Below are 11,588 nucleotides of genomic sequence, written 5' to 3' on the forward strand. Positions count from 1 at the left end.
ATAATGGTATTATTATTATTATTATTATTATTATTATTATTATTATAATTAGATAGTTAGACATACATCTTAATTTAATTTATTATGAGATTATATTTCAATCGATTGTCCCTTTTATTTTTTGTTATTGTTGTTGATGTATATCTTTATATAATTATAGATTATTGTCGTTAACATTAGCCTTATTATTAGTATTGACATTAATATTTATAGCATAAACATTATTATTATTATTATCATTACTATTATCATTAGTTGTCATTACTGGTAACATTATTATTACTATTCATGGTGGTGTTATTATTACGTGGTGTTATTATTACAAATGTTTTTTTAACTATAAAAATGTTATTATACTAAATATTTGCTAAATAGATTTTTAATCTTTTAAAATTTTTATAATTTACAATTTATATTAATATTATTATTAGTATTTTTAATAGTTAAATAAATATAATAACAATAATATTACTATTCTAAAAATATTTGAAATTAAAAAAAATAAAAAAATGTGGGTCACAAATTATTATAATTATTTCGTAATATCAATTAATTGTACTATATTGTGGTATCAATTCTATATATTATATTTAATATTAAAATTATTATTGCATTACTTAATTTACTACTTCATTACTTTAATAATAACATTTATAATAATATAACCTAATTTTCATGATATTTCATTACATAATATTTTTATAACTTTATTATTTTAATATATAAAATAAAAATAATAATAATGTTACCAGTTATTAAAAGAAAATTAATATATAAATCTTAAATAAACAGAATCAGTTGACCCAGTAATAAAATCGTAAATCAATTACACAATTAACTTAAAATGTCACACCTTTTTATATTTGACGAAAAGTATTTAACCTTTTTATATTTTCCATTTCCTAAACCACAAGAGAGGGAAAAAGAAATCGAAACAGAACCCCGCCTTAACAACTAACAACTGTCATTTCGCTGATCCGCTCCTCTCGTTATAACTTTTTGCCTTTGAGACTTATAAAAACTCACAACGCTATACGACAGCGTTTCGAATCTTTCTTCTCTCTTTGTCTGAACAAGCTATTTTCTTCTGAGACTCGCAATCGGAAGCCCTAACCCTCACCACTTGCGATAATCATTCCACCAAAATGGCAATTGCACGCACCGGAGTCTATGTAGATGACTATTTGGAGTGTAATTGCCTTTTGTTTCTCTCCTCTTTTACTATTTCCGCTTTTTTTTTTTTTTTGAATTGCTTTTCGATTCCGTTGCTGAATTTTCCATTATTCCCATAGATGCCAGCACATTACCAGCTGAACTTCAGAGGCTGCTCAACACTGTCCGCGAACTCGACGAACGATCCCAATGTAATTGCTTTCTAGAGAGTTTATTTTATATTTTATTTGTTGGTGAATACTCCTCTGCTCTATTTTATCTGTCATTTAATATATATATATTTTTTATCTAGAATCAAGAAATATTATAAATTTTCTTTCCTTTAATAATAACAATTTATGGTGTTATGGAAGCTATGGTAATAAAAAAAAAATCTTTTTAAGCATTTATTAATTTAATTTTTTGTTTGTGGTGTTACGGAAGCTATGATAAACCAAACCAGGCAGCAGACAAAGTACTGTATGGGGTTCCCATCTCATGGCTCTAAGAAGGGGAATCACAGTTATAATAACAATTATGGTAATGAGGACGATGATGTAGCTTTTGAGAAAATGCGAAAAGAAATTGAGGGAAATCAGGATAGTGCATTGAGTCTATGCACTGAGAAGGTTTTGTTGGCGCGACAAGCGTATGACCTGGTGAGCTTTTATTTTCTATTTCTATGATTGTTGTGCCATTAACTGAGGCTTTTATAGAATGGGATTTAGGAAAGAGAATTTAATGTGTACTATATATTTCTCTAATGGACAAACCTGATACGAAATGATCAAATGATTTAATGGTGATGAAGCTTGACATCACGATTGAAGCAACAGAACAAGTGCTTTACATTTGGTGAATAAGATATTTGTATAGAATAGTATCTACAGAATAGAGAAGGCCTTAATGTTATTGTACTTAGATTATGACATATTTACCCCATGCTTCTTTAAGAGGTGTGGTGCACTTCACCACCATGTGAGGAGATACAAGGCATTATTGGGCCATTTTGCCTCTAGATTCACTTACATTTTACAAAAACCTTATATCTCGGCCGTAGTATAACGGAGTTCAACATTTTGCCAAATTGATGGAGTTCCTTAATAACTGGGCACACTTAAATAGCACACTGATATGCCACCAAAGCAGTGTAGCAATGCAGAGCAGCCCTGGCACTATAAGGGTTATATGGGTTGTCGTAGCAAAGTAGTTTAGTGGAGCAGACATAGAATACTGAAGATTGAACGAAACAAATGGATAGTGGAGCTATGTGATGATTCCAAAAATATTTGGTTTACTGAACATATTAAGACTTTTATGGGTCAATTTGCAGGAATGAAATATTCTATTATAACTTGTAATAGTTGTGAAAATGATGGAGTTCTTCAATAACTGTTAAAGCACACTTAGTCGCTAGCGAGAGTGCTGCCAGTGTAGCAGCGGGGAGCAGCCCTGGCCCTATAGGTACTGTTGTAGCATAGCAATTTGGTGTAGTGAATGTAGTAGCGTGGCAAAAAGTGGACATAACAGATGGGATAGCAGTGCTATGTGTTGATTCCAAAATTGTCCGTTTTACTATAGACGTTCTGGTATTTTTGGGATATCAATTTCCAAACATAAAATCTCCTGTTGTATTAGTAGTTAAAATCATAGAAAAGGACTTGGATATAGAAGATGAGGATTGATTATTGCTATTTATGAAACTTGTTTTTGACTTTTGTTAGTAATTGTATATTTTGTTCAAGACACGCATGATTTGTTATTGTTAATTATGAATACATGTGTACATTTTTATCATTCTTGAGATTTTGTATGTATATAAACTAGATAAAATTTTCAAAATACTATTCTCTGTCCCAGAATAGCATTTTTGGGGATGGCCAACTACGCGTTGTTAACTGTCATTTAAATTGAACACAACTTCACCTGTACTCTTTATTTTTATGCAGTGTTCCAGTCTTTTCACCTGATACTTCGATGCTTTAATAATTTTTCACTTGATTAAACTTCTACCTCCCATTCCCCTGAAAGATGCTTTATTCATTGAGGATGAGATCACTCTGCTTCCTTCTGAATAATTCTAATTGTATTTCATCGATCGAGAAAGGTTCGAAATGCAATTCCAATGAACAAAGTAGTCCTAATAAGTTTAACATTCTGGTGTATGATGATGCCTTTATAGGTTTAGTACTTTCTAAGAGATTTTCCTTTTCTTTTTATATTAGCTTCTGCGCATAATTATTTTATCTTATCTAATATGTTCTACTCATGGTAGCCAAAATCACAACTCAACTCATAGAATTGAATGATTTTATGATTCTGTGAAATCAAACATGTTTTTCTGTTTCTATTTCATAGGTAAAAACTGATTATTTTTCTCTTGTTTGGGCTTCTGAAAGGTCAAAATATTAAAGCTCAACATATGAAACAGTTTTTTAAAACTTAATGTCCGAAAATCATCAAAACTGGAACAGCACCCATTGTCTTAGTTTTTTGGTCAATCATGTGACTGAAAGGTTTTCATTCAAACGGCTAACATTCCCTACTCCTAAAACTAGGTGCGCAAACCTCCACCTTGAGAGCTTTCTATTGAGTTATACATTTTCTCCATGCCAACAGCAACAGCACGTCTTATTGTTTGTTCTTCTATTTTTACACTTTTCTTTCTCTGTTTCTTCAAGCATTAGAGTAGGCATAATTCAGTGGAACTAGTGCATTATGCAGTAAACTAGTGCATTATATGTAGTTGTTTTGTTTCAGTGATTGCCATTTATGAATTCTATATTGAGTTTTCATTATTGACTTTCTTATGCTTATGAAGTTACGAGTCTATGTTTATGAATTTAAGCTTAAGTACTTGCTGTGAGTTATAAAGGTTTTTGTCTCTCTTATTTATTATAAGATGCAAATATAAGAATTTATATACATTTAATAATTTTATAAATCATTTTGAATCTTGTGCTTCAAGTTACAATACCATGTTTAACAATTTTGTGACTCGTTATTGAGTCATTGGAAAATATCAAGTTTGACTATCGTGGTTGTACTTATGAAAGATTTGTCAATCTACTCTCCTGATTCCTTTCCTTGTACAAGAAGTTCTTTTAGATAATTTTGCTTGTTGTAATTTTTTTTTTTTCATTTTTTCTTTTTAATGAGATACTATTGTAGATCCTTGTAGTTCTTCTCTTGGAATCTTGTCATGATTTTCTGTTATGTCTATCGACATTATATGACTTTAGATAGTAAGGACAGGTTCTAAGTGTTGGAGATTCCACATGAATTAAAGATATAACCAAATTGTAAGTATAAAAGGGTAGAGATCTTACTTTACAAGTGGGCTTTGTGAGACCGAATTATGCTTAAAATTCACTTAGCAAAGTTTATTAGACATATCGTGTCACCCATTATCGGACAGTTATTGAATCACTCACAATAATGTAATCTCTTGCTTTAGATGTCTAGTCCTTGGTGTGAGGAAAGTGTGCAAGCCTCATCTTACATGCCAATTTTGTGATGTTAAAAGGCTACTTTCTAATACTAAGTTTAGATCCTATATTCACCTTTACTATGGAAAAAGTTGCTTTGAATTGATTTTGATGTGCACTATACTTACTGATGACTGCTCTTATCTAAAAAACCATGAAGATTATTTGCCTTTCGCTTCTTGTGCATAGAAGGAACATTCTTCTTACTCAATCTTTTTTTGTATTTGCTTTAGATAGATAGCCATGTTAAACGACTTGATGAGGATTTAAACAACTTTGCTGAAGATTTAAAGCAAGGTAAAATATTCTAGTAAATTTGCATTCTGATTTATTTTTTGTCTGTATGTAAAACTTATATTTTCAAAATTAACCGTAAAAATTATTATAATATGCAACTCTTACCGTTATCTTAATCGTGGTTAATAAGTTTGTTTGCGGGTAAAGAGATCAGGTGTAATAGTACAATAAGCTTATACAGGAAGCAGTTATGTCTTCTCGCCATTACCAATGAAACAATGATCTGTACTTAAAGCAACAAGTTCATTTAACATTTCCTCAGAAATAACCAATAATATTTTGTTTCGGTTGATGCCAATTAGAAAAATATGTTAATTTTTGAGGTATTTTTGGACTTGTATAAATAGCCTGCTGTATATAGAAGGAAAGTGCCAAAGCAAAAGCGAATATGTTTTGGGAATTTAGGGGAAACATTTCTGTGGTCTTTGTTGGTCTATTGTTGCTTCTTGAGTTTTAGATCCAGATATTCACTAAGTTCCTTGATGGTATTCTTCTAATGATCTTTTTTGGGGTGGCTTTGGTAGATCAACAGAGTCCGTGGTATGCTAAGATACTTTTTTTTTTGTTTTTTTGAAGACAATTCACCTTGCATTCTTGGTATATTTGTTGAGGACTTCAACTCTTCATTTATATGCGCTTTCTTTCTTCTAAATTTTTGTTTATCGAAACAAAATTGATTTTTGTGGTATAATATCTAGTCATGAGCTTTCTTAACGCCGTTTTCCTCTGCTTCATTTTATTCTATCAGAGGGTAAAATACCACCAGATGAACCAGCAATTCTGCCCCCATTGCCTATAGTCCCTAAAGCTGAAAAGCGCAAGCCCATATACATAACTCCTCAGCCAAAGAGAATTGATTACAGGGATAGAGATTGGGATCGGGAGCGCGATAGGGACTTCGAGTTAATGCCTCCACCAGGAAGTCATAAGAAAGAGTATGCTACCCCAATGGATGTTGATCAACCTATTGATCCAAATGAACCTACATACTGTGTTTGTCATCAGGTTCAGATTAATTGCTCATAATATATAACAATTATAAAATTTCCATGTGAGCAATTATGCCATATTGTTGTTTTTTTTTTTTGCTTAAAATGTTGAAACAAGAATATTGAGGCGGTTCTATTCTGATCATTCAGGTATCTTTCGGGGATATGATTGCGTGTGACAACGAAAATGTAAGTACATTTTAGTTTTCTCTATCTTGTGTTGTGTTTACCCTCTTGTTTCGTGGGAAGTGGGGTTTTGGAGAATGCATATTGTATTTTTTTATTTCACGCATCAAATTCAATTACAATGCTCAAGATGTGGGATCATATAAAAATTGTGTAACTAAACATTTTACCGGTTACAATCAGCAGGTTACTTAATATTTACTTTGGGATTACTTTTGTATATTTTTTCCTATTTTGAGCATAGAGAGTGACTCTGAAGATAGTTCAGGAGATATTTCTTTCTTCCCCCTCCCCCCAAGAAAAAAAAGTGTAGAATGGTGTTTGCACCATACTCACTTGAATTAACTACTATATTGCATACATCTAGTAATTCTATAAATCATACCCATGTTGTAGCAAGAAACAAGATACAGATTTCTCCTACAATATTATCGATGAATGTTTATAATTGTTCACTTTTCTTTCCTGAATTACTGCTTTAGTTTTTAGTTGTTCACTTTTCTTTTTATTATAGTCCTTTTCCAATGATTGATTTTTCGTTTGTCCCCTTGGTTAATTGGAATCTGAGTTTTTCTCTGTTTTTGGTGATAGTGCCAAGGAGGTGAATGGTTCCACTATTCGTGTGTTGGGCTAACGCAGGAGACAAGGTTCAAGGGAAAGTGGTATTGTCCAACTTGCATACTACTCCCCCAATGTCAACGATGAATATTTGCACGAACTAAACTACATTCATAAATGGCCACTGTTTCAAAAGAATCGTCACATTTTAGTGAATACATAATATGTGGGTTTGGAATTATTTGTCTTCTATATTGCTTGGTCATTTGTGTTGGTCACGGAGGCCAAGTGGGCTCACTCAGGCCTTGTATAAAGTCCTCTAGGATTTGAGAGAAATGATTCCAGATTTTAATTTTGGAGAAAGTTAATTATGTGTCTGTGGTTGTATAACAACGAAGGTAATGTTTACAAAATTCATATCCAAATTGTTGAAAACGAGAGAGCAACACCAGATAGCTTCACTGCAGAGTTGGAAATTCATGTCTAAAACGCATTTGCAACTATGCTGACACGGATTCCATCCATGTGGAGAAAACTGGAGTGTCCTATATAATAAATGTCAACTATTGATTAAAATATTTGATAATTTTTTTGTTTATTTTTGTCTCCTTTTATAGTCCTATAATACATACATTCTTTTAATTCTAAACAATTTTATTTTTTATTATTTTATTGTTATTTTCCTCTCAATCCAAACAATTAACATCATATAAACTTGACAACAAAATTGTTGGTGTTCTTTTAACAAACTATTAGAGTGCTTTAACATTGTATTCGTCCAAAGACATTTTTCTCTTTTTAATAAGCAAAATTTTAAGATCTTTTATTTCACTCATTTATTAATAAAATAATTTAGTCGGAAATGATTATGTTTTAAATAATACTCAAGTCTTTAATGTAATTAGGTGAACTCAAATAATTCTTTGGGTTATTAATCACGATTAATTGCATTCTAAATAATATTTGGAATTTTAGTTATGAGTGAAAAAATGTCTAAATAATATGCAAATTGTTTTAGTTAAGAGTGCCGACAATACTTAATTGTATCTTTGCAATATTAGTCTTTTTGATTGAACTTGATAGTTTATTAAGAATTGGATATAATATGTATAGGGATGTCAACGGTATGGGTAGGGTACGAGTAGTAGTTTTCCTGTACCCTACCCGCTAGATAAATATTTGTTTTGTATCCGTACCCATATTCGTCAGGTATCCGTTATGCGGGTACCGCTTATTTTTTTCATATATGTGGATATCTACGGGTACCCGCGGATATTTACAAAATTATTTAAAAACAAATATTTAATCATAACTTCAAATAAATAAAATAAAATACATCAATGTTATAAATTTTAAATAAAGTTCAAACATACTCAAGTTCATACAAATCCAAAAATTATAAAAATAAATATAAAATGACGTTCAACACAATGAAAATTCTTTAATTAGTGTTTTGATCAACAAGCTCACTTTCTCCTTGATTTTTGAAAAAATAATCAAATAATAAATCTCAATTGTCATGTGCTAAGTATTCTTATTTTGATTTCATCATTTGATAACAAGCGTACCATAAATGTCACTGTCTATATAGGGTTTGATGTGTATATGTCCAATTTCAAGGAAGGGAAAGAGAAGAATGTCAAGGGGTATACTTGGAAGAAGACAACGTACCAATACTTGAAGTTGGAAGAATGAAGACAGAAGACAAGACAAGATGTGCAGCTTAAAAAAAAATAGGTCATAATGGTTTTTACTAATATATATATATATATATATATATATATGAGGGTATTTTTGTGAATTAAAGTTTAACGGGTACGGATATCCACGGGTAGGGATACTATGATACCCGTACCCACCCGTTAACATGCAGGTATCAAAATACCCGTACCCGCGAGTAGCAGATATCCATTTTTAATATCCATTTCCTACCTATTGCGGATTTTATCCGCGGATACCCACGGGTACGAATATTTTTGACATCCCTAAATATGTATTTACAAATGAACCAATATAAAAAATGTAACTTAAATTTTTTTCCTCCTTAAGCTTATTTAAATTGCATGTTATTAAATATATTATAGCAAAAGAATTAGAGTTTTCAAAATACTAAGTTTTTATAAATACTCTTTATAAATCATCTATTGTATTAAAAACTTGAGTACGTCATCATTCCATTAGACACATTTTTTTTAAGTTTTAATATACAATTCAACCATTTAATATGTTTTTGACAAGTCTTAATCTATATCATGTGACATTTTTAAGATTTTTTTTCTATTAGCAAAACAAAATTGTATTAAGGTTGATTTTTTTAGAAGATTGACATATATAACTATTAACAAAGAGGACTATTTTTTTTAACCGTTACCAATTCTACTCTCTCTTACTAATATCTTATCCTTTAGGTTCTGAAATTCTTTTTTTAATTCAATGACTTAACAAAAAAATTAGCTATGATAAATGTGAAGCCCCTTCTCATTTTCTATTTCTCTGATTTATCTACTTTTCCCTAAGTTTAAGTGCACCAGCTCACCCACACTGAACAAAAACACTCCCCCACCATTCTCTCAAGTTCTCCTCCTCATAATCCCTCCACAATCTCCATAATTCTGATTCTTCTTCTTCTACAAATCAGTTTCTGGAAAAAGAAGCCCATGCAGAGCTCCCAGTTGACTTCACTTCCAACTTCCTTCCTCACAGTAAGTCAATTCTCCCATGTCTGATTCTGTTTGACTCTGAATTCGAAATTATGCCTCTATTCTGGGATTAATCGGGTGTTTCTCCTCTCCCTGTGGTGTAATGACTAAATTCTCTAGGTTGAATTGAGGTTTTGTGCCTTCACTATTGAGGAGGTATCTTACCAAGCTCAAACATCATAAAAAGGTAAGGTAAGCTAACCATTATCCTAAAATTCGTAGGGAAATCTGTTCTGATGACTTTAGATTGCATGTTTGAGTGTTGAATTGATGTTTGAACTGCATAATTGGGTGTGTGTTGAATTGTGCAAGGATTTTGGGATACTGCATGTGGGAACAAGTTCGTAATTTGGTATTTTTGCCTAGGCGAGTGACTATCGCCTGAGCGAAAACACCAGAAAACCCATCCCTATTCCTGTGCGAAGCCTCGCCTAGGCGAGCTGAGGTCGCTTGAGCAAGAGACACTCTCGTATAAGCAAACCAGCTTAGCCTGAGCGAGAGTTCGCCCAGGTTTTTATTTTGCCCACTGTTAGAGCCTCGCTTAGGCGAGATTGACTCGCCTAAGCGAGATGGCCTCTCACTTGAGCTAGATTTGCTAGCTTGAGCGAGAGCTACTACAGTAGGGTGCTTTATGTTCTGTTTTAAAGGGTGAAATTATATGTTTAAATGTGATCTTGTGCAATTAGTCTTTTATATGCTTGGAATGTCATTGCTAATATTGTGAGTGGTGAAATTGGATGAATATGAATTAAGAGAAGTTGTGGTTGAAATAGAATTTCAAGGGAAATTCAGATGAGTATGTTAATGTGTGTAAGGGCGTGAGGACTCCGTATGGTTGGTATTCTGAAACTCCAATAATCATTCACGCTCAAATAGAGCAGAATGGATTATGTCGTGAGGAGTAGCAGGAGGTCCTAGTCTTTGGACTTCATCAAGTCTTAGATGTGAAGGGACTTAACCTGGGAGTGGTTGGGTGATAACCCCTTGTGCCCAAACTCTGCAAAGTTTGGGAACCTTCACAGGTGCAAGCCACCAAGAGATCCAATGTCACTTACACAATCCGGATATCGAGTCTAGAATTATATAATTGAACTATGTTTTATGAATGATATTCATGATGTCGACTGCATGATTCTCTTATTTCAGTTAGCTTACCCTTTCTTGTCTATGTTGTTTTCCTTGTGTGTGTTTTCCTTGCAATGATCACCTACTTCTGGTGTGAGCAGAGAAGAATCCAGATGATGACACCCCTCTACTGGACAAGAGTTGACCCTTTTGCTGAGTAATTGAGTAGTGGCTTTTGGGATAGATCCTTCGGAGTTTTGAGTTGTATAAATTAACTCTTCCTTATATAGAATGTACATGTCGATAGGGACCTATGTGGTTATTTTTGGATGATTGTATTAATGCTCTATAATAGTTAAATTCTACTATATGCCTTTTTTGATCATAATGTGATACTTTATTTAGTAGCGTAAAAACTATTAAATGGGATGTTACATTTTTGGTATCAAAGCAGTAGTTCTTTAGGATCTGTAGGTGTGAGCTTGCTTCGTTTCTGTTGTGTGTTCCTCGTAATGTCTTTAGCATGGATGTAGTATCTGTTAGTCGGACTGATGGTTCTCTCTTTGTGTGGTCAGAACTATGGCACCTAGGCCTCCCCCTCCTCCTCTTCCAAACCCGGATAACTCTCACTTGGTGGGGACAATTGAGGCGATGATAATAGCCATGTAGCAACATAATGCTAACATGATGAATCATCACAACTTGGCCTTGCAGCAGATGGAGTCTGCTAGGCTAGCAGCGGAGGCGACTCAACAAACTGATGGAAATGGTCCCTGGTTGAAACTTGGTCACTGTTTGGTCTTTGTACTTTCAAAATACCTGCCATAATACCTGTCCCTGTCATATCTCTGTCCTGTTTAAATTATTAAAATACACACACAACACACACACACACATATGTATATATATATATATATATATATATATATATATATATATATATATATATATATATATACTCTACTTTTTATTTCTTCTAATTATTTGGTTTGTCATGAAACTCATTCGCATCTCTAATATATTTTTTCATCTTATCATAACCTTTATGTAATTATTATGTTAAAATGATGTATGTCAATTAAAAAAATATTTATGTCTCACATTTGAATATTTTTATTTATTGTATATTTTCCTTTCACATGAGAATGTTTAAT

The 11,588-nt window shown here is 32.3% G+C and overlaps 1 protein-coding gene across 1 annotated transcript; it reads left to right on the plus strand.

Annotated features, from left to right (window-relative positions):
* Positions 1 to 974: 974 nt before the first annotated feature.
* Positions 975 to 7,256, plus strand: LOC114192565 (PHD finger protein ING2). Its single transcript, XM_028082356.1, has 7 exons — positions 975 to 1,191; positions 1,293 to 1,364; positions 1,597 to 1,811; positions 4,874 to 4,937; positions 5,686 to 5,942; positions 6,077 to 6,115; positions 6,704 to 7,256. The coding sequence occupies exons 1-7, from the start codon at positions 1,146 to 1,148 to the stop codon at positions 6,815 to 6,817; spliced, it is 807 nt and encodes a 268-aa protein (XP_027938157.1). The 5' UTR covers positions 975 to 1,145; the 3' UTR covers positions 6,818 to 7,256.
* Positions 7,257 to 11,588: the final 4,332 nt, after the last annotated feature.

The sequence above is a fragment of the Vigna unguiculata genome, chromosome 1 (genome assembly GCF_004118075.2).
Source record: "Vigna unguiculata cultivar IT97K-499-35 chromosome 1, ASM411807v1, whole genome shotgun sequence".
NCBI lineage: Eukaryota > Viridiplantae > Streptophyta > Magnoliopsida > Fabales > Fabaceae > Vigna > Vigna unguiculata.